The 23,701-nt window shown below is 46.1% G+C and overlaps 1 protein-coding gene across 1 annotated transcript; it reads left to right on the top strand.

Annotated features, from left to right (window-relative positions):
- The first annotated feature begins 705 nt into the window (after nucleotides 1-705).
- On the top strand, nucleotides 706-22,069 carry Gcsh (glycine cleavage system protein H). Its single transcript, XM_032887882.1, has 5 exons — nucleotides 706-946; nucleotides 4,403-4,482; nucleotides 6,129-6,192; nucleotides 9,677-9,808; nucleotides 21,311-22,069. The coding sequence occupies exons 1-5, from the start codon at nucleotides 808-810 to the stop codon at nucleotides 21,406-21,408; spliced, it is 513 nt and encodes a 170-aa protein (XP_032743773.1). The 5' UTR covers nucleotides 706-807; the 3' UTR covers nucleotides 21,409-22,069.
- The last annotated feature ends 1,632 nt before the right edge of the window (nucleotides 22,070-23,701 follow it).

The following is a 23,701-nucleotide window of genomic DNA, read 5'->3' as shown; positions in this document are numbered from 1 at the left end:
TTCTTTTACTTACTTACTTACTCTCTCTCTCTCTCTCTCTCTCTCTCTCTCTCTCTCTCTCTCTCTCTCTCTCTCTCTCTCTCTCTCTCTCTACTCTTCTCTCTCTCTCTTCTTTAGGATTTCTCTGTATAGCCCCGGTGTCCTAGAGCTCGCTTTTTTTAGACCAGGCTGGCCTAGAACTTCAGAGATCCACCTGCCTCTGCCTCCTGAGTGCTGGGATTAAAGGAGTGAGCCACCACGCCAGGCTGTTTTCAGCATTTTAAAACGCTGTGATCCGTGTCGGTACGACTTTGATGCCTAGAACAGTCTTTAGACAAAATGAGTCCCCTGATGGTGACCTTGTGCAGATAGGCGTGACTGCAAGCTTAAGGGCCTGGCCGCACCTCGTCTTTCTTAGGACTTAGTGGCATGAGACTGCGTTAACTCAGCAAAGCCATCCTTTCTGGAATCTTTCTCAGGCTGCTCGGTGATGCAGCTTAGTGCAATCCGTAAATTGCGGACTTAGAGCTTCTATTTTGCAAGATCCCACTCTTGGGACGAAGCTCTGCCCTCCGGTGAGATCCCGCCTCCTCCCTGCCCAGTCAGTCCAGCCTCTCACACAGCCCCATCCGGGCCTTAGGCCCTCCACATGTACACACCCCTCGCGCGCGTTGTCCTATCCGAAGTGGAATCTTCAAGCTGTCCAATCAGAGCGCGCCTCTGCCAGGCCCCGCCCCTGAGCTTCGGTGCTCCGCTTACTCTGGCCCACCTCCTCCCCGCCGGCCCGGTGGCGGAGGCGAAGCGCAGTTACCCTCGGAACCTTGGATCATGTCGCTGCGAGTGGTAAGGAGTGTGCGGGCTGTGGCCTGCAGCCTGCGCATCGCCCTGGCCTCCTGCCCGCCAAGGCCCTGGGCGCCGAGCGCTGCCGCTGTCCGCTCGCTGTGCACCGGATCTGCTTTGCTCTCGGGTAAGTGCGGGGCACGTGGTCACCGCTCCCGCCGGTCCGGAGACCTCCGGCGCCCCACTCCCAAGCCTCCGGGCCAGAGCGAGCTATAGCCCTGCCCGCGCTTCTTTTCGCTCTTGGGATCCTGGTTCTGCGGCCCTTCTCTCAAAGTTGGCGAGAGAAGACACAAGCAAACTTTGAACCCGGGGTAGAAAGGTGGAGCTGGGAGGGAAGGACGGCTGGACCCATAGGTAAGCTGGCCACTCGTTCCGGGGTGAGCTTGCTTTTGGGTACACCGAGATTCTAAATGTGGGGAGCGCTTAGGTTTGCTTAGTGGACTAAAATGCTGCAGAATGTATATACAGATGAATGAAAAGTCAAAGCACTGAAACAAAAAAGCTTTTTACCCTCCTCCCCCGCTCCCCGCAAAGCCAAGCGGAGCGCTGAAGCTTGAGCTGTGAACTACAGACAGTTCTAGACTTCAGAGTTCTAACGTTTGTAACTGAGTCATTGATGGGCTCAAACGAGGCTGATTTGATGGACTGGAAATAACTGGGAGACCTGCCCATTATACGCGTACGCTTGCAGTTAGCTGGGAAACTGTTTTATGTGCAAGTAGTGGGGAACCTTACTCAGGCGGCACAAATCGGACCGGCTGCTCTCAGCAAGTGCTTTCTCAGAAATCTGTGGAACTCAAAATGTTGATCACGTTATTCCTCAGTATGGAGTGCCACGTTTGTTCCTTTCTTGCTAAAATTTCTCCAGTTTGTTACTGGTTGGAGTCCAGGGGTAAAGAAATGCTCAAATAAGCCCCGTTTCAAGCCAGGCATGGTGGGGGTCTTCCACCTGTAGCAGTGCGAGCACTGCTGAAGTGGAGGATCACTGAGTCCGAGGCCAGCCGGAGCTACATGCCGAGTTCCAGGTATTTAGTTAAATATTGCCTAATATATCAGTTCCTGTGGTCTGCTTAACCACTCAGGTTTGCTCATTTTTACCCTCTTTGAACTGGCAGAATAGTGCGTGCACTTATTATGCAGGGTACAGAGCCTTGCGCTTGTTAAAGCAGACATTCAATTCTGGTTTTTCCTCTTGCAGCTGTGTGGTTTCAGGCAGTCTCTCGACTTCTCAGAACCCCAGTGCCCTGCATTAGAACACTGGAGGCAACAGCTACCTCAGAGTTACTGGGAGGAAGAAATGAAGTCAGGTCCTGTCACCTGCAGTTTGACATGTTGTCGTGAATAGTGCTATTGACTATTAGTGTGTAGCGCCAGAGAGCGAACACTGACCCTTATTAAGTGAGATTGTCCTCGAAAATGCAATATCTTCAGTTTGAGCTCAGTTTTTCTGTGACTCCAAACCCTGATGGGGTTTGGTTTATACTTTCTCAATTCAAGGCAGAAACATGACTATTCTGGAACTCTCTCTGGAGACCAGACTGGCCTGAAACTCACAGAGATCCTCCTGCCTGTGCCTCCCTGAGGGCTGGGGTTAAAGGCATGTGCCTGCTTTCTGAGTCATGATCTCACTTGCTCAGCTTGGACGATTCCTGTAGCTGAGGATCACTGAACTTCATTCAGGTCCTTCTGACGTTGCTGGGGCGGTAGGTGAGCACCACCAGGCCCAGTCTGCAATGGTAGAGACTGAACCAAGAGCCACCTCAGGGACAGGCAAGCACCCATCCCAGCATCCCCAGGCCTTAAACTGTGTTTCTATCTAGGGTTACTTACCTAATCTGCTTTCTTGAGTAGGGTCAAGGGTTAATGGAGAACTGCAACCTGTGGTTAAGCTTAGGTAGCATTCCTGGGTTAAAAGGACAATACAGACTTTGAGGACAAGTAGACCTAGGTGTGCTGAGCTCGGAGTGCTGCCGGCTCAAGCTAGGGCTGCAAAGTTGAGGCCAGGGCAGCGGCACTCACTGTTAGTAGGGTGACCAAGGATCGTGCAAGCAGGTCACATTTTAGTGGTTGTCTGCCTCTTTGGTCAGGGGTTGCATTGGACTGATGATGGTTGGTCGGTGATGTGATCAGGGAGCTCTAGACTTGTAAGAGAATGGCAGTTGAGAGCCACAGCCACATAGCTGTACATCATCTTTGACCCAGATCCCTCTTCCTTTATTTTTTAGCAGGGTTGGGAATTGAAGCCAAGGCTTTGACAAGAACTTGGCCAAGTTATAGTTGTTATAGGAAGCTTGTTTCAGTCCTCAGAACCAAGTTGTAGTCACCTTAATGAACTACCTAAAGACTCACATTACCCTTTTTAGGTTAAATCTTTTGGTTTTCAGATCTTAAAAGATTTATGCTGCACATGTGCACATGTTCTGCCTGCATGTATGTCTGTGTACCACATGTGTGCCTGGTGCCCTTGGAGGTCAGAGAGGGCTATCAGATTTACTAAAACTAAACTTACAGCCAGGCAAGTGTTGGAACACACTCCTATGGTTGGTCCTATACAAGAACAACTCATGCTCTTAACTGCTGAGTAATCTCTTCACTTCAGATCTTTTTTTGAGACAGGGTCTTGTGTTGCCCAAGCTCCCTTGAATTCAGACTCAATTGATCCCCCTTTCCACAGTATTATAGTTACAGGTTACTGTGCCCGGTGTAAATCAACCCCCCTCCCCTACCAGTGGGACTGATCCAGAGCCCCACATGGTAGACAAGTTATCATCTATTCTCAGTCCTTCAGAATTGATTCTTGTGTTTTAGAATTGTCTTAATGGTATTTTACTTTTATATGTATCTTAACTGCTGCGTCATCTCTAAAGCCATCCTAATGGTCTTAACCTTTCAGTCCTCCCACCTCCTAAGTGCTAGGTCACAGGCATAGCCACGCTGTCCAGCTAAACTTGCCACATTCCCACCTCAGCCCCTGTAGTCCAGGTCAGCCAGCTGTGTACTAGCATACATTGCTTTCTGTATGAGCAGGCTTGATTCTGTCTCCCCAGACCCATCACCCCAATCCTGTCCTCAAAAGAAGTCATTGAATAAATTCACGAAATAGGCTCTGAAGTTTTTTGAATGATTTAGACTGATGTTAAAACAGATAAGCCCAGAGATGGACAAGGATTCCATTTAAGATGTGATCTTTGGAACTGGAGAGATAGCTCTGTGGTTAAAAGCACTAGTTGCTGTTCAGAAGACCTGGGTTTGGGTAACTCCAGTTTCTGGGGATCTGACATCTTCTGGCCTCAGTGGACTTTGCACACATGTGGTATGCATACATGTATTCAGGTAAGGCCCTCACCTACGTAAACATCAATCTTTTCAACATTCATCTCCGTCCATCTGTGGTTACACAGTGTTGTTAAAATGCCTTATCTTTATACATTGTTGTTCTACTGGGCATCTAACTACTGAAGCAATGTCGGTTAAGTCAATCACCAACCCTGGAGAAGTCTTAGCCTTTGACACCAATGATGTTTGAAGGGCTTTTGAGGAAATGCTGCTGCTGCTTTTCTGAAATACTGGTCTTCTGTTTTAGTGCGTAAATTCACAGAGAAGCACGAATGGGTAACAGCAAAGGATGGTATTGGAACAGTGGGAATCAGCAACTTTGCACAGGTATTGGACTGCCCTGATGTATCTGTAACAGCGTGCTCTCAAGTAGATCGGATTCTCTCTACCTTATAAAAATGCTATAGTGCTTTGGGCTCTTCTAAAGACCCTTAGGGAAAAATCAGAGGTAAAAGAGTTCAGATGTACATTAGTAGGCCTGTGTATTGTTACAAGGGATACCATGTTTGGCATGGTGACATAAGTGTTACCTCATACTCAGGTAGACCACCATGAGTTTGACATCAACCTCAAGATTCTTTGAAAAAACTACTATACTGGGTCAACACTTAAAAGGAGGGAACATAATTTAAGAAGTGTTTGGTGTTGGGCAGTTAAGAGCAAACTCAAGAGCTGGGGGCGGGGCTGGGGTTCATTGTCTTTATAGGTACTGTGAGACCCACGTGACCAAGGACAGGGCATGCAGCTAAGGATAAATACACAGAGAGCCCTTTTGTTTGGTTGGCCTTTTCTCTATAACCTTGTCCATGCAGTAGCACTCAGTGGTCTCACCCTGCTGCATGTGTGCAGTGAGGCAGGAGAAAGGGGAACTGTTGGAGAAAATGCACAGCCCCTCAGACATCCTAGATTCTCAGGTCTCCGTCTCTGATACCTTCTTTGCCATGGCTGTATTCCTCCTAAGGGGGCACAGTACAGGTTGTTTAACAGGTTGTTTATCTACAAAGGGGAATCACATATGAGACAGCAAAGTACAAAATGCGTGCGATAGAGCCCTTCTGGGTGATGTGAGGAAAGGTGGGTCACTCACCTGGCACGGCGATGCCCTGGAAGGGAGGTCTGTGAGGACCACTGTTTGATGGATCAGTGAGGAGGGTTTCAGGCATTGCAGTTTGGGTCAGAACCACTGGTAATTGTTGGGAATATGTAGTCTGTGTCCAGGGCTCCTCTGGCCTGGAGGTCAGATCGGCTGGAGGCTTGTTTCTTGTAGTACATCTCCAGTTAAACTATATATACTTAGGGCTGCTGGGCCAGCTCAACAAGTTAAGGCACTTGCCTAGCGACCTAAGTTTGATCCTTGGGATGCACATGACAGGTGGAAACTGACTCCTGCAGGGTTGTCCACTAACGTCCACATAGTTTTGCACACATATATGCAGTACATATATACATGTGCCCACAGTACACCTAACATTTTAAATTATTTTTGAAGTACTGTGGAGTGAACCCTGGGCCTCACACATGTGAGGCAGGTTCTCCATCACTGAGGTATGGCTCTCCTTCTCTTCCTTTTCATTTTGAGATGATAGGCTCTCGCTAAGGTGACTTAGTTGGCTTTGAACTTCTTCTGTAGCCTAGCTTGGTCTCGAACTTGGGTTCTTCCCTTCTTGGCTTCTGATAGGTGTACCACCAAGTCTCATCCAATTTTATTCTTTTTGTGCAATGGAGTCTTGTTATGTAGCTGAGGCTGGCTTTGAACTCATAACCCTCCTATATTTGCCTCCTAAGTATTGGATTTTAGAGATATCCCACCACACCTGGCCCAGTTTACATGTTTAATGGGGTATAAAGAAGAGGAAAGAATGTAGCCCCTTGTGTGTGAAATATATAGACCAAAATATAGACTAAATTTAGTTTGTCTCTTTCCTGTTCTCTGGTGGGGTCCACTTAGACATTTTAATGTTTTTATGTTTTAGGAAGCTTTGGGAGATGTTGTTTACTGCAGTCTGCCTGAAGTTGGGACAAAACTGAAAAAACAAGGTGAGTGTACTTCTCATTTTGGAATGTCATAGTCCATGGCCTTTACCTGAATGACCATTTGTTTGCACTCAGGGTCAGTTAGAGTAATTTCAGGAAAAGAGAATATTGAAATAGAAATGTGTAACAGTTACTGGTTCATTAGCTTACACGAGCAGGCTGCAGATGAGTGGGTAAAAGGTGTTTCAGAGAGAGCCATGGAGGACCTAGGGTCTTTACTCAGCTTTCCCCTTCAGTGTGTGTAATTAGGCTGAAGAAGGCTGCCACCGGCTCTGGAGAAGTCATGTCTCAGCAAGTGCTCTCTTACAGTTCCCCACCCATGTCACAGATGATGAGCACAGGGAATGTCTACAGTGAAAGTCAGGGGGCAGAGGGAAGGCCATCAATGCTATCCTCCTCACCCACAAAAAATAATACTGAGGCTTTTGGTTGTAAAGGGAGCTGTGGTGTAGCTCAGTGGTCAAGTGTATTTGCTAGCATGCATGTGTACCCTGGGCTCCATCTCCAGCACTGCAAAATAAAGGCTAAAATCTGCCTTCCTTTGCATACAGCAGAGAGAATCCAACATAAAAGTCTGTCTATTTTTTGTTGTTTGTGTGTGTGTGTGGGGGGGGGTAAGATTTATTCTTATTTTATGTGTATGAGTGTTTGCCTGCATGTTGCATGTACACCATGTGTATGCCTGGTTGCCTGCACAGGCTTCAGAAGGGCAGTGTGGGTACTGGGAGCAGGTATTCCTCAGCCCTGAACCTAGTTTTTGAACCTAGCCTCACAATTTACCAGTCATATGACTTAAGCAGAATTACAGAATTGACCATGAACTCTGTAAGACAGTGCTGCTCCGCCTGGATGTCTTGATCTCTTAGATCTTTAATAGCATCTCTCCACACGCCCACCTTTATCTCGTGTGAGGTTTTCAAAGTTTCTCTTTGTTTATGGATTCTGTAGACCGAACTCAGGTCCTGTGCCTAGGGCAAGCCTTGTGCTGAGCCAGTGCTGTACTGAACTCCCTACCCTTTTTTTTTTTTTTGGTTGTTGTTGTTGATTATTTTTGTTTTTGTTGTTGTTTTGTTTTTTGAGACCAAGTTTCTCTGTATAGTCCTGGCAATCCTGGAACTCTCTCTCTCTCTCTGTAGACCAGGCTGGCCTGAAACAGATCCACCTGCTGGAATTAAAGGTGCACCACTACCCTGTGTGGTTTTGTGTGTCTCTGTGTGTGTGTGTGTGTGTGTGTGTGTGTGTGTGTGTGTGTGTGTGTGTGTGTTGGTACATGCACATGCCAGTGCATACATGGAGGTCAGAGACAATTTGGGGTAGTTAGTTCTCCCTACCACCCTGTGGGTCTAGGGATTGAATTTAGGTCATCAGACTCGACAGTAGGTACCTTTTTTACAGAACAAAATAAAAACAGGGCCTCTGGGCTGGAGTGATAGTTCAGAGCACTAACTGCTCTTCCAAAGGAACTAGTTTAATTTCCAGCACCCATATGGTGGCTCACAACAATCTGTACCTCCAGCTCCTGGGTATCTGATGGCCCCCTCTGGCCTCTGAGGGAGTCAGCACATGCACACAGAATACATGCAGAAAATGTAGACAGAACACCAATATATAAATTTTAAAAATGAATTGAAAGAATAACAGACCAAAAAAACCCCAAAAAGCAAACAAAATCCCCAAGGTCTCAGTATTCCTGCCTGGCTTCCAACTCACGGAGATCCCTTGCTTCGGCTTCCTAGTTCTGGGGTCAGATGCCTGGCTCTTAAGATGTAGGCTTGGCGTGGTATGAACAACAGTGGGCCCCATAGGCTCATATGTTTAAATGCTTGGCCCCCTGTTAGTAGAACTGATTGTATAGGATTGGGAGGTGTGGCCTTTTTAGATAATGTGTGTCCCTGGGCTTTGAGGCTTCAAAAGCCCACACCAGGCCCAGGCTTCTGCCTGGCCTGTGGGCCTGTTGGTCAGATGTGAGCTCTCAGCTAATGGCTCAACACCATGCCAGCCTATATGCCACTACCCTCCCTACCATGACTATAGGAGACCAGCCCCCTGTAAGCAGCCCAGTTAAATGCTTCCTTTAGTCCCTTCGTCACGGTGTTTCACCACAGGAGTAACCGTAAAGAAGACACTTGGCGTTCATCTTACTAGGTGACCTTTGCTTACTCTAATATGCGGGTTCCCTGGGCTGGGCTGCAGTTCTTTCTTTCAGCCTTACCAAGTCCCTTGGGTGATGTTTAGGACTCCTTCACAGGCCAGGGTATGTGACACCACGTGTGGCTAGCAAATTGAAAGTTGTTTTACTGCACATCAGCACACTGGTGTCAGACACTGCACTGCCAGGGTCATTCAGTGTTCAGAGTACGTACACGTTGTTGAAGGTATTCATGCCTTTCTTGTACAAAACCAACAGAACTTTGACTATAAATAAAGACAGTCAGAATCTTTTTTAGCATGACTGAATAGTGGGTAACCACTTTTTTTAGTTTGTCTTTAAATTGTTTTCTAACACTGTTTGTTTTGAGGGGTGTCAAGAGGACAACTGGCAAGAGATGGTTCTCTCCTTGTACCTTGGTCCTGGGAATTGAACTCAGGTCATCAGGCTTAGAAGCAAGCATCTTTACCTAAGGAAGCACTTCAAGGAATTTTTTAAAAAAAGGTTTTTGTTTGGGGTGTTTATTTTGAGACAGGATCTTCTTTTTTTTTTTTTTTTTTTTTTTTTCCGGGGCTGGGGACCGAACCCAGGACCTTGCGCTTCCTAGGTAAGCGCTCTACCCCTGAGCCAAACCCCCAACCCCGAGACAGGATCTTCTTTACCCCAGGCTATCCTCTTGACTCCCTGTGTAGCTGAGGATGACCTTGAACTGATGTTCCTGCCTGTCTCCCCAGCAGTGTGATTACAGGTGTCACCACCACACCCAGTTTACGCAGTGCTGGGGAATGAGCCTAAGGTGCAGGCATGCTAGGCAAACGCTCTGTCTACCTAGCTACATCGCTTACCTGATTTCCTGTTTGTATCTTGTTTGTTTGTTTCGACAGGGTCTCGCTGTGTATCCCTGGCTGGTCTGGAACTCACCTTATAGACCAGGCTGGCTGTAAACTTAGAGAGATCCCCCTGCCTCTGACTCTGGTGCGGGGACTAAAGTGCACCACCACTCCTAGACACATTTTATTTATATATATATATATATATATATATATATATATATATATATATATATATGTATATGTGTGTGTGTTTTTAAGATTTATTTATTCATTTATTATATATAAGTACACTGTAGCTGCCTCAGAGACCCAGAAGAGGGGCACCAGATCTCATTGGTAGATGGTTGTGAGCCACCATGTATGTGGTTAAGGGATTTGAACTCTTCAGGACCTGTGGAAGAGCAGTCAGTGCTCTTAACCACTGAGCCATCTCTCCAGCCCGACATTTTATATTTTTAAGTCACTGACTTGATGTTAACTAATTTCTTTCACTGCTTCCTTTTAGAGGAGTTTGGTGCTTTGGAAAGCGTGAAGGCTGCCAGTGAACTCTACTCTCCTCTGTCAGGAGAGGTAACTGAAGTCAATGAAGCACTTGCGGAAAACCCAGGGCTCGTCAACAAATCATGTTACGAAGACGGTAAGTTGTTGGTAAGAATTTAACTCCAACAGTGAGGTAACTCAGTCACTGTGCCTCCAGCAGTTTTCTCCCTGTTACAGTTGAATGAACGACCTCAAAAGTGTAACCAGAAGCCACATAGCCAGTAGGTGGCGATGTTAGGATTTGGTTGTGGCTCTCTGGCTTGCTGTCTTGCACTTCAGACTTTCTAGGGTGCCCCCATCCTAGCTCCTCCCTTCCTCTCTGGGGTTGGATGGCTTGAGACAGGGCCTCTACATGGCTCTTGCTGGTCTTAAACTCCCAGAGATCTCCTGCTTCTGCCTCCTAGGTGCTGGGATTAAAGGTGTACACCACCATGCCTGGCATTCGGTCTTTCTACTGCCATTAGTTCTAACAGCTAATATTTGGTGTGCCTTTAAGAAACATATGTGCAGGTGCTCTTAACTGCCTAGCCATCATCTCTCCCACCCCAAGATTTTATTTTAAATATTTTAATTAAAGTTATTTGAGCCGGGCATGGTGGTACACACCTTTAATTCCACTCCACCTCTGAAGGAGGCAGAGGCATTCGAATGTTTTGAGTTCAAGGCCGGCCTGGTTGACAAAGTGAGTTCCAGGACAGCTGGGACGGTTAAACAGAAACCCTGTCTTGAAGAATGGAAACAAGAGAAAGCTTACTTGTTTCTATGTAGGGCTATTGAGTGCAGGGGCCCTCAGAGGAGGGTGCTGGATTCCCCGGAGCTGGAGTTCGTAGGTTGTGAACCGCCTGATATCAGTGCTTAGAACCAACCATGGATTCTGGGCTATGGCAGTAAACTCTTAAGAACGAAGCCAGCACTCCAGCCCACTAATGTCTGAGGGCTAAACTTGTTGAGGAAAGAATGGATGTATGTTAGAGCAACAGCATCACTTAAATGAAGGGTACTGTGGTAATTTGAGGGGACTTAAATTTTAGCATTCTGAATGAATTTGAATTTTCGAAAGGCAATTTGGAACTGAGGTTTTGTTTTTGGGTACAGGTTGGTGATCAAGATGACACTGAGTGACCCTTCTGATTGGATGAATTAATGAGTAAGAAGCGTGGAGAAAAATGAAGTCCATTGAGGAGTGACCATGGCTTCACATAGAACTGGGACGTGCCTCTGTTCCAGCATGCTTGTCTTAAAACTAGTGGAGAATAGAGGACTTGACATAACTTAGCAATAGACTTTTCTTGACAGGCTTTAAGGCCCACCCCAACTTCCTAATGGATGTTGTACAGATTTTTGATAATCACTGTAATAAAGTATTTACATCTGGTGTTTAAATTCCAAGATCATCTGTTAAAGTAGAAGTTGGGCTTGAGGACAGACCACCATGGAATCCCAGCACTCAACAGGCAGATGTTAGTTCAAGGTCGGCCTACATAGCAAGTTCCAGACCAGCCACAGTTACAAGGTGGGGATGCTACCTACTGGTTTATGGGAATTTCATAATTCAGGATAACAGTGGTGTATCTTACGCATTTGGGATTGCCCATATCCACCACTGGATTTTGGTCCCAGACTTTGTAGGTTTCTCCTTGAAATGCTGGGCCTGTGGGGAGGTGTGTTAGCAGATGCAGGAGAGTCCCGTTTTTGTCTCATTGCAAAGCTGTGCTGGCTGCCACCTCTCCACGGTGAAGATGAAGCTTTTGCAAACACTGAGAAAACAAATAAAACACTCATGTCCTTGTTCGTCATGGTCTTGTTTGGATATCAGTGTTTCACTCAGTGACTGCTAGTTTTAGAAAGGTTAGCTTTTATTATAGGACGTTACTATGTCTGGTGCTAGGGATACCACTGAGGTGTACCCTGCCGAACCATGTGAAACTATTGAAGAAAAGAAAAAGAATTAGGTCAGGGGTAGAGGGGTCAGTGGTTAGGGGGACTTGCTATTCCTGCGTCTCCTGCAGACAACTGGGGGTTCAGTTCCCAGCACCCATATGGTAGCTCAACCATCCCCAACTCCAGTTCCAGGGCATCTGATGCCTCTTCTGACCCTCTGAAGGTATCACAAACGCATATGAGGTGCACATGCTCAGGTCAGGTTTACCCATTGTTCTCAGTGTTGTGAAACCTGTAAGTTTTCCCCAAAGGCAAACTCATCTATATAACTAGCAATGGTGGAAATTGGTATTCTACTCTTTTCCCTTGTGATCATAAAAAGAGAACGTAAATCCTTAACTTAACTTCGCCATAGCTAGCTAGAGAGGGAAACATGTCTGAACTTACATTGTGTTCAGGTTTCTATTTAACAGCTGTAGACACTAAAACTTCTTCTGGACATTGACTTAATAACTGTTCTTATAATTCAAGTAAAGTGCATTGACAGATGGAATTTCAGAAAGCTGGTCCGGCATATTCTCTAAGATCAGCTTTAAAAGTGCTGACTGGGAATTGGGGGTGGGGGAATGGTATGCACACCGATATCTATAGCAAGCTTGGTGACCCCCAACACTTGGAAGGGGGATGGCCTGTGGATCAGGAGTTCAAGGTCCAAGGTCATCTTTTAGCTATAGATCCCGTGGCTAGCCTGGGCTCAGACGTTCAAATAAGAACATAGACAAACTCCACCACTACCAAACCAAACCAAAACCCATGGGTGAATTCCCCCACCCTCCTAAGGAAAGCAGGTAGACAGCTCTGTCACACTCCCTCTGACTTAATTGCTTTAGCTTGGCTCTCATGAAGCCCAGGCTGAGCTGGAGGGTGTGGCCGACCACCTTGACTCCAGATTTTCCTGCTTTCATCTTCCAAGGGCTGGATTAAAGCACGCACCGTCACACCTGGCCAGACTTTGGAAAGATACTTTCTTCCTTTGGTTTTTTGTTTTAGGCCTTCGCTTTTTTCTTTTTTTTTTTTTTCCTTCCGAGCTGGGCGATCAACCTGGGGCCTTGCGCTTGCTAGGCAAGCCATGCGCTACCACTGAGCTAAACCTCAACCCCTGCCTTTTGTCTTTTTCTAACATCTTTTGAATGCTTTCAAAAATTAAAACCTCAGAAATATAGCAGGGGGGGGTGCAGAGATGGTTCAGTGGTTAAATCTCTGTCTGCTCTTCCAAAAAGACCTGGGTTCAATTCTAGAATCTACATGGATGTCGGAATGCCTCTAGCACCAGTTCCAAAGTCCCCATCCTTAACCTCCATGGGCACCATACATGGGAGCACACCAACATATATTCAGTCAAAAGACCAGGCTACACTTTAAAAGTTTTTTAAAAAATTAAAGTTTAAGAACACAGATTGTTCAGAAGGCACTAAAACGCAAACAACGTCAAAAAACTCCACAACAAAAAAGAAAGCCACCTTTTGAGGTTGACTATGTTGGGTCTTAGTAGAACCACTAGGGGGCTTCCACAGACAGTATCCTGTATGAAAAAAAGATCAAGACCAGTGCTTGAGGACACCAGACCCCTGTCTGACAGGACTAGAAATTTGATCCCCCTGCCCCCATTTCTGTGGCTGCTTAAAAGACTTTGCCTACCTTTCACTTGTAAAAGATTATGCTTGAGTGGCCAGGGTCTGGTGGGAAAGTGTTTTGTAATTCCAGCACTCAGAGACAGAGGGAAGATGTTGACTTGGGAGCCAGACTAGGCAGCATAGTGAGACCCTACCTCTAAAACTGAGAAATGGACACATCTCGTGATAGAGTCCCTGTCTAACATGTGAACCTAGAAAACAACCAGTGTGCCTTTTTATTACTGCCCAGCAGGAACATGCTGTACAGACACACTAATAACACCTGTATATATAAATCTAAAAATAAAATTTTAGAAGTATGTACAAATTATGTTATGAAATACACATACACATAATATGTATTTCTCCCAAACAAACATCTATATGTATGTATGTATGTATGTATGAAATAAATATATTCATAGTTTAGAAGAGGACTTTGTTCCAACTTAATAATCTGTCACATACATCAGCATCTTTTTGAGAGGCTATTAATGCTATAAATCTATGCTATAGATTGACATATGCTATAGTATATATTATATAATGCTATAAAGGTAAAAAGTAGTAATTTTAGCTATTTTTCCCAAATGCCTTTTTATCACCGCGCTTTTGAAGGCTGCTTTTCCTTTAATACTTTTTAAACCAGAAAGAGAGAGGCCTTTGTACTAGACATGAAGAGTTGATGCTAGATTTACTACCCAATGCCCAACAAAGCCAGGCATAGGCGTTACGTAGCCTGGGGTGTGTTTTTTCAGTGCTCAAAGGCACCAAGAGCAGCATGGTGAAGTGGGTCCTCTTGCAGAATTTGTTTGCTGCTTCTGCCCCAGCAAAGCGGGCAGCATTGAAAAAGAACAAAAAAAATCCTTCCATATCAGAGGGTGGAAACCTCCACTCAATCCCCCACGTTTTTAGACACCGAGGGAAGGAGGGCTGCCAAGGAGTTCAAGGCCACATAGGCTACAAAACAGAGGAGATCGTGACTAAAAACATGCAAACCGAATGAGTCCGATTCTGCCAAAGGAAGAAGTGGCTGTTCCACAGGCAATTGTTTGCCTGGCATCTGAGGCGTGCCCTTCTAGAAGGCAAAAAGGTTTCCCAACGCAACTAGGCCGCCTAACGTCGATGGTGCGAAGCCTCGAAGAGCCTGACAGCACGTGGGCCGCAGCGCGCAGGCGCCACCGGCCAGTCGCCTGAAATCGTCGTTTAGGGTTGGAAGAGGGACCCAGCAACAGGCCATGGTGTAAAGCAAGCAACTGCAACCGAACTGCAAAACGGAATTTTTAGTCCTGCCCTCAGAGAGCCTCCCTTGAGCTGTTTTGTTGAGGCTTTACGTCACTTCCGTCAAGACTGCCCCCAGCCTCGCCTGACGCGGCTGTAACCTAGCAACAGTCCGGCTCTAGCGGGCCGCGACCAGCTGCCCGACCTTCCTTGCCCGCGGCCCCTGTAGGAGCGTCTAAGTGAAGGTTGTGGCCACTTCTCACCCCCGGGGAACACCCCCAGACACTTCATTGGCGGTAAAGCCGCAGAAGGAAGCAAACCTTCTGGTGCGGGTAAGTCAGACGGAAGATGGGGGTATGGCTCCTGATGGGGACCCTTTTGATTAAGGGGGCCTGGGGAGCGCAAGGGCTTAGGGGAGGAGTCGTTTGTAAGGGCCTTTGGGGGGCGTGGTCGAGGTTTCAATGGAAGAACTTGCAGCAGCCTTGGGGGTTCCCTTCTGAAGGATAGGCTGACTCTCAGGTTGTAGCTTTGCAGGAGCCTCTGGGGAGGAGGAGGAGCCAGAGGCAGGTGGCATGAAGGTGTGAAGGAAGGCCAAGAGAAGGAAGGAAACCAGACGGGAAGGTCTGGGTGCCAGGGTTCTGTCTGCTGCATTTTGGGGGAGCCCTCGGAAGTCCCTTTTCTAGGATTCAGCACTTAGTGAATTCAGAGAGCTGAAAAAGGGCAAAACGCACCCCAGTTAACCAAAAAAATTAGACCCTACAAAAAAAAATGAAAAGAGAGCAAGAGTTAGAAGTCTGAGAGAAATGGCACACACCCCAACCATCAGAAGGAATTCAAAGAGTGCTTCATAATGGGTCACGTGTAGGCATGTGGCAAAATGCCACAGCTAATTAGTATAGGGAGATGTTTTTTGTTTTCTTTTTGTCATTTGAGACAGAGTCTTGCTTTGTAGCCCAGGCTAGTCTTGGGACTTGAACTGGGCATATCCCCTGCCAACCTTCTGAGCTGTGCCGCCAGCACCTGGATTCTGAATCCTGGGACAGCTACAGCAGTCCCTTAAAGCCATCGCTTTTAGTAAAGATGAGGTGGTGAAAACAGTGCAGATGCTGTGGCGTGGTAGATAGGAGGTTTGCAGGAAATCCAGTGTCCCTGGGGTACCAGGTAGCATATGCTTTTTGCCTACACTATCCTGGGCTTTGGCTTCTTGCCAGGTAACCTGCTTCTAAGCTGTACTTGCTGATAGATTAGGAACGGTCTGTCAGACGCAGGGAATCTTGTATTCTGACCGCACCGACAAAAAAGCAACGCGCACTACCTTTTTGTGCTTGTGGCAGGCATCATCAATCAACAACAGAACGCTTTCAGTACAGTATCAAGTCAGCATTATTTAGGTAGCCTCTGCTTGTATGAGTTGATCATCGGAATAGGAATAAACGCTTCTCACTCTAGACAGGGCTTATACCCCAGGCTAACCCTTGATTTTGTTGTAGTCTCTTTTACGACATTAAATTTCCAATCCTCCTGCCCACACCTTCCTTGTGCCTGGTTGCTGTTGAACTCCAGTGCTCTATCAACATCTATCACCCTATTTTTCATTCTTTTTAATTGTGTGTGTGTGTGAGAGAGGAGAGAGAGAGAGAGAGAGAGAGAGAGAGAGAGAGAGAGAGAGAGAGAGAGAGAGCGAGCGCTCTTGTTGTCTGTGCATGTAAGTCTGTACACTCATGTTGGTGCCTTAGCCTCAAGAGGCTTAAAACCCTACAGAGTTACACATGGAGATGAGCTGCTATGTGGTGCTGGGATCCAGGTCCTCAGGAAGAGCAACATTTTCTCTTTTCTATGTAGTCCTTTCCCACATCGAGTTCACCATATAGACCAGACTGGCCTCAAAACCCACAGAACTACCTGCCTTTGCTTCTGCCCCCCTCATGCTGGGATGAAAGGTGTTTGCCATCATGGCCAGCAAATCAAAGTAGTCTTTTTTTTTTTCTTTTTTTTTAGAGCTGGGGATCGAACCCAGGGCCTTGCGCTTGCTAGGCAAGTGCTCTACCGCTGAGCTAAATCCCCAACCCCCAAAGTATCTTAAAGCAGAAAAGGAAAACTATGGGATCTCAGAGTCAAATTCTGAATTATCTAAGCCAATCAGCTGATAGTTCTACATCAAAATGTTTCAAAGATCTGCTATGTCTGGAATCTACTGCAGGGGCACAGTATCTCTGTGCCCTATACACATTTGACCATGTGTTCATACCCTCTTCAAGGTAAAACAGAAAACCTAGCCTACTACATACAGTCAACGTTCTGGAATATGACATGGTTCTGCCTTTGAACATCTTCATGTTATACACGATGAGATTGAATAAGATGTAGCCAGTTGCAGAGCGGCGGAAGGATATTCTTTGTGCTGGTGTGAGCGGAGGGTGTTGTGTTACAGTCCAGTCCCAAGGGAAGGGCTGTACTTAGTTAGATGAAGTAATGTGGGTTGGGCTATGTTCCTTACTCACAGTTTCAAAGTCCAGCTTTGGGACGCACTTCTTCCATGGAGAGTCTGCAGGGTACATGGTAACTTTTTAATGCTTTCTTAAAATTTTTAAGTGTGTGTGTGTGTGTGTGTGTGTGTGTGTGTGTGTGTGTGTGTAGTCAGGGGCAGAGGAAGGCCATCAATGCTATCCTCCCACCCACAAAAAATAACATTGAGGCTTTTGGTTGTAAAGGAGCTGTGGTGTGCCTTAGGGTCAAGTGTATTTGCTAGCATGTATGTGTACCCTTGGCTCCATCTCCAGCACTGCAAAATAAAGGCTAAAATCTGCCTTCCTTTGCATACAGCAGAGAGAATCCAACATAAAAGTCTGTCTATTTTTTGTTGTTTGTGTGTGTGTGTGGGGGGGGGTAAGATTTATTCTTATTTTATGTGTATGAGTGTTTGCCTGCATGTTGCATGTACACCATGTGTATGCCTGGTTGCCTGCACAGGCTTCAGAAGGGCAGTGTGGGTACTGGGAGCAGGTATTCTCAGCCCTGAACCTAGTTTTGAACCTAGCCTCACAATTCTACCAGTCATATGACTAAGCAGAATTACAGAATTGACCATGAACCTGTAAGACAGTGCTGTCTGCCTGGATGTCTTGATCTTGGATCTTTTTAATAGCATCTCTCCACGCCCACCTTTTATCTCGTAGTGTGAGGTTTTTCAAAGTTTCTTTGTTTATGGATTCTGTAGACCTGAACCTGTATGGTCCTGTGCCTAGGGCCTTGTGCTGAGCCAGTGCTGTACTGAACTCCCTACCCTTTTTTTTTTTTTTGGTTGTTGTTGTTGATTATTTTGTTTTTTGTTGTTGTTTTTTGAGACCAAGTTTCTGTATAGTCCTGGCAATCCTGGAACTCTCTCTCTCTCTCTGTAGACCAGGCTGGCCTGAAACAGATCCACCTGCTGGAATTAAAGGTGTGCACCACTACTGCCTGTGTGGTTTTGTGTGTCTCTGTGTGTGTGTGTGTGTGTGTGTGTGTGTGTGTGTGTGTGTAAAGATACACACACATGGCACATGCCATGGTGCATACATGGAGGTCAGAGGACAATTTGGGGCAGTTAGTTCTCCCTACCACCCTGTGGGTCTAGGGATTGAATTTAGGTCATCAGACTCGACAGTAGGTACCTTTTTTACAGAACAAAATAAAAACAGGGCCTCTGGGCTGGAGTGATAGTTCAGAGCACTAACTGCTCTTCCAAAGGAACTAGTTTAATTTCCAGCACCCATATGGTGGCTCACAACAATCTGTACCTCCAGCTCCTGGGTATCTGATGGCCCCCTCTGGCCTCTGAGGGAGTCAGCACACGCACACAGAATACATGCAGAAATGTAGACAGAACACCAATATATAAATTTTAAAAAATGAATTGAAAGAATAACAGACCAAAAACCCAAAAGCAAACAAAATCCTACAGTGTCTCAGTATTTCCTGCCTGGCTTCAACTCCACGGAGATCCCTTGCTTCAGCCTGCCTGGGGTCAGATGCCTGGCTCTTAAGATGTAGGCTTGGCGTGGTATGAACAACAGTGGGCCCCATAGGCTCATATGTTTAAATGCTTGGCCCCCTGTTAGTAGAACTGATTGTATAGGATTGGGAGGTGTGGCCTTTTTAGATAATGTGTGTCCCTGGGCTTTGAGGCTTCAAAAGCCCACACCAGGCCCAGGCTTCTGCCTGGCCTGTGGGCCTGTTGGTCAGATGTGAGCTCTCAGCTAATGGCTCAACACCATGCCAGCCTATATGCCACTACCCTCCCTACCATGACTATAGGAGACCAGCCCCCTGTAAGCAGCCCAGTTAAATGCTTCCTTTAGTCCCTTCGTCACGGTGTTTCACCACAGGAGTAACCGTAAAGAAGACACTTGGCGTTCATCTTACTAGGTGACCTTTGCTTACTCTAATATGGGTTCCTGGGCTGGGCTGCAGTTCTTTTTTCAGCTTACCAAGTCCCTTTGGTGATGTTTAGGACCTTCACAGGCCAGGTATGTGACACCACGTGGCTAGCAAATTGAAAGTTGTTTACTGCACATCAGTACACTGGTGTCAGACACTGCACCGCCAGGGTCATTCAGTGTTCAGAGTAATGCTAACGCTGTTGAAGGTATTCATGTTTTCTTGCACAAAACCAACAGAAACTTTGACTATAAATAAAGACAGTCAGAATCTTTTTAGCATGACTGAATAGTGGGTAACCACTTTTTTAGTTTGTCTTTAAATTGTTTTCTAACACTGTTTGTTTTGAGGGGGGTGTCAAGAGGACAACTGGCAAGAGATGGTTCTTCCTTGTACCTTTTGGTCCTGGGAATTGAACTCAGGTCATCAGGCTTAGAAGCAAGCATCTTACCTAAGGAAGCACTTCAAGGAATTTTTTAAAAAGGTTTTTGTTTGGGGTGTTTATTTGGAGACAGATCTTTTTTTTTTTTTTTTTTTTTTCCGGGGCTGGGGAATCAACTCAGGACCTTGCTTTCCTAGGTAAGCCCTACCACTGAGCCAAACCCCAACCCTTGAGACAGGATCTTTTACCCCAGGCTATCCTCTTGACTCCTGTGTAGCTGAGGATGACCTGAACTGATGTTCTGCCTGTCTCCCCAGCAGTGTGTGATTACAGGTGTCACCACCACACCCAGTTTACGAGTGCTGGGGAATGAGCCTGCTGTGCAGGCACAGGCAAACGCCTGTCACCTAGCCACATCGCTTACCTGATTTCCTGTTTGTATCTTTGTTTGTTTGTTTTACAGGGTCTCGCCAGTATCCCTGGCTGGTCTGAACTCACCTTATAGACCAGGCTGGCTGTAAACTTAGAGAGAGATCCCCTGCTCTGACTCTGGTGCGGGGGACTAAAGTGCACCACCACCCTAGACACATTTTATATATATATATATATATATATATATATATATATATATATATATATATGTATATATGTGTGTGTGTGTTTTAAAGATTTATTTATTCATTTATTATATATAAGTACACTGTAGCTGTCTTCAGAGACACCAGAAGAGGGCACCAGATCTCATTGCAGATGGTTGTGAGCCACCATGTGGTTGCTGGGATTTGAACTCAGGACCTGTGGAAGAGCAGTCAGTGCTCTTAACCACTGAGCCATCTCTCCAGCCCGACATTTTATATTTTTAAGTCACTGACTTGATGTTAACTCAATTTCTTTCACTGCTTCCTTTAGAGGAGTTTGGTGCTTTGAAAGCAAGGCTGCTAGTGAATCCCTACTTCCTCTGTCAGGAGAGGTAACTGAAGTCAATGAAGCACTTAAGGAAAACCCAGGGCTCAGCCAACAAACATGTTAAGAAGACGCAAGTTGTTGGTAAGAATTTAACCCAAATAAGTGAGGTAACTCACTGTGCCTCCAGCAGTTTTTTCTCCCCTGTTATGCAGAATGAACAACCTCAAAAGTGTAACCAGAAGCCACATAGCCAGTAGGTGGCGATGTTAGGATTTGGTTGTGGCTCTCTGGCTTGCTGTCTTGCACTTCAGACTTTCTAGGGTGCCCCCATCCTAGCTCCTCCCTTCCTCTCTGGGGTTGGATGGCTTGAGACAGGGCCTCTACATGGCTCTTGCTGGTCTTAAACTCCCAGAGATCTCCTGCTTCTGCCTCCTAGGTGCTGGGATTAAAGGTGTACACCACCATGCCTGGCATTCGGTCTTTCTACTGCCATTAGTTCTAACAGCTAATATTTGGTGTGCCTTTTAAGAAACATATGTGCAGGTGCTTTAACTGTTTGGCCATCATTCCTCCCACCCCAAGATTTTATTTTAAATATTTTAATTAAAGTTATTTGAGCCGGGCATGGTGGTACACACCTTTAATTCCACCCACCTCTGAAGGCGATGGCAGAGGCATTCGATCGTTTTGAGTTCAAGGGCCTGGTGACAAAGTGAGTTCCAGGACAGCTGGGACGTTAAACAGAAACCTGTCTTTAAAGAATGGAAACAAGAGAAAGCTTACTTGTTTCTATGTAGGGCTATTGAGTGCAGGGGCCCTCAGAGGAGGGTGCTGGATTCCCCGGAGCTGGAGTTCGTAGGTTGTGAACCGCCTGATATCAGTGCTTAGAACCAACCATGGATTCTGGGCTATGGCAGTAAACTCTTAAGAACGAAGCCAGCACTCCAGCCCACTAATGTCTGAGGGCTAAACTTGTTGAGGAAAGAATGGATGTATGTTAGAGCAACAGCATCACTTAAATGAAGGCACTGTATTAATTTGAGGGACTTAAAATTTTACATTCTGAATGAATTTGACTTTCGAAAAGGCAATTTGAACTGAGGTTTTGTTTTGGGTACAGGTTGGCTGATCAAGATGACACTGAGTGACCCTTCTGAGCTGGATGAATTAATGAGTGAAGAAGCGTATGAGAAATATGTGAAGTCCATTGAGGAGTGACCATGGCTTCCACATAGAACTGGGACGTGCCCTGTTCCAGCATGCTTGTCTTAAACTAGTGGAGAATAGAGGACTTGACATAACTTAGCAATAGTGAAGGAAAGGAACTCTTCTTGACAGTGCTACTTAAGGCCCACCCCCAACTTCCTAATGGATGCAGATAAACACAGTGTACAGATTTTTGATAATCACTGTAATAAGTATTTAGACTAGGGGTTAAGCTCTGGTGTTTAGAATTCTTAAGATCATCTGTGGTGAAAAGTAGTTATGAAGCTGGGCTTGGTGACAGACCACCATGGAATCCCAGCACTCAACAGGCAGATGTTAGTTCAACGTCGGTCTACATAGCAAGTTCCAGACCAGCCACAGTTACAAGGTGGGATGCTACCTACTGGTTATGGGAATTTCATAATTCAGGATAACAGTGGTGTATCTTACGTACTTTGGTGACTTGCCCATATCCACCACTGGATTTTGGTCCGAGACTTTGTGTCTTCTCCTTGGAAATGCTGGGCCTGTGGGGAGGTGTTGTGCAGTGTCAGATGCAGGAGAGTCCCGTCTTTGTCTCGCCGTGTGCTGTGCTGGCTGCTGTTCTCCCACGGTGAAGCACTGGCTTTGCAACACTGAGAAACAAATAAAACACTCATGTCCTTGTTCGTCATGGTCTTGTTTGGATATCAGTGTTTCACTCAGTGACTGCTAGTTTTAGAAAGGTTAGCTTTTATTATAGGACGTTACTATGTCTGGTGCTAGGGATACCACTGAGGTGTACCCTGCCGAACCATGTGAAACTATTGAAGAAAAGAAAAAGAATTAGGTCAGGGGTAGAGGGGTCAGTGGTTAGGGGGACTTGCTATTCCTGCGTCTCCTGCAGACAACTGGGGGTTCAGTTCCCAGCACCCATATGGTAGCTCAACCATCCCCAACTCCAGTTCCAGGGCATCTGATGCCTTCTGACCTCTGAAGGTATCACAAACGTACATGAGGTGCACATGCTCAGGTCAGGTTTACCCATTGTTCTCAGTGTTCGTGAACCCTGTGTTTTCCCCAAAGGCAAACTCATCTATATAACTAGCAATGGTGGGAAATTGCATTCACTCTTTCCCCTGTGATCATAAAAAAGAGAACGAAATCCTCTTAACTTCTCGTCATAGCTAGCTAGGAGAGGGGAACATGCTGTGTCTGAACTTACATTGTGTTCAGGTTTCTATTTAACAGCTGTAGACACTAAAACTTTCTGACATTGACTTAATAACTGTTCTTTACAATTCAAGTGTGCTTACTGACAGATGGAATTTCAGAAAGCTGGTCCGGCATATTCTCTAAGATCAGCTTTAAAAGTGCTGACTGGGAATTGGGGGTGGGGGAATGGTATGCACACCGATATGTATATCAAGCTTGGTGACCCCCAACACTTGGAAGGGGGATGGCCTGGGGATCAGGAGTTCAAGGTCCAAGGTCATCTTTTAGCTATAGATCCCGTGGCTAGCCTGGGCTCAGACGTTCAAATAAGAACATAGACAAACTCCACCACTACCAAACCAAACCAAAACCCATGGGTGAATTCCCCCACCCTCCTAAGGAAAGCAGGTAGACAGCTCTGTCACACTCCCTCTGACTTAATTGCTTTAGCTTGGCTCTCATGAAGCCCAGGCTGAGCTGGAGGGTGTGGCCAAGGACCACCTTGACTCCAGATTTTCCTGCTTTCATCTTCCAAGGGCTGGATTAAAGCACGCACCGTCACACCTGGCCAGACTTTGGAAAGATACTTTCTTCCTTTGCCTTTTTGTTTTAGTCTTCGTCTTTTCTTTTTTTTTCCTTCCGGAGCTGGCGACCGAACCCGGGGCCTTGCGCTTGCTAGGCAAGCTGCGCTACCACTGAGCTAAATCCCCAACCCCGTCTTTGTCTTTTCTTAACATCTTTGAATGCTTTCAAAAAATTAAAACCTCAGAAATATAGCAGGGGGGCTGCAGAGATGGTTCAGTGGTTAAATCTCTGTCTGCTCTTCCAAAAGACCTGGGTTCAATTCCCAGAATCTACATGGATGCTCGTGAATGCCTCTAGCACCAGTTCCAAAGTCCCCCATCCTTTTAACCTCCATGGGCACCAGGCATGGGAGTGCTGCACCAACATATATTCAGTCAAAAGACCAATACACTTAAAAGTTTTTAAAAAAATTAAAGTTTAAGAACACAGATTGTTCAGAAGGCACTAAAACGTAAAACAACGACAAAACTCCACACAACAAAAGAAAGCCACCTTGGAGGTTGACTATGTTGGGTCTTAGTAGAAC

The sequence above is a fragment of the Rattus rattus genome, chromosome 17, assembly GCF_011064425.1.
Source record: "Rattus rattus isolate New Zealand chromosome 17, Rrattus_CSIRO_v1, whole genome shotgun sequence".
NCBI lineage: Eukaryota > Metazoa > Chordata > Mammalia > Rodentia > Muridae > Rattus > Rattus rattus.
Note: the sequence above shows the minus strand (reverse complement) of the source record. Positions and strands in the feature narration are given on the sequence as shown.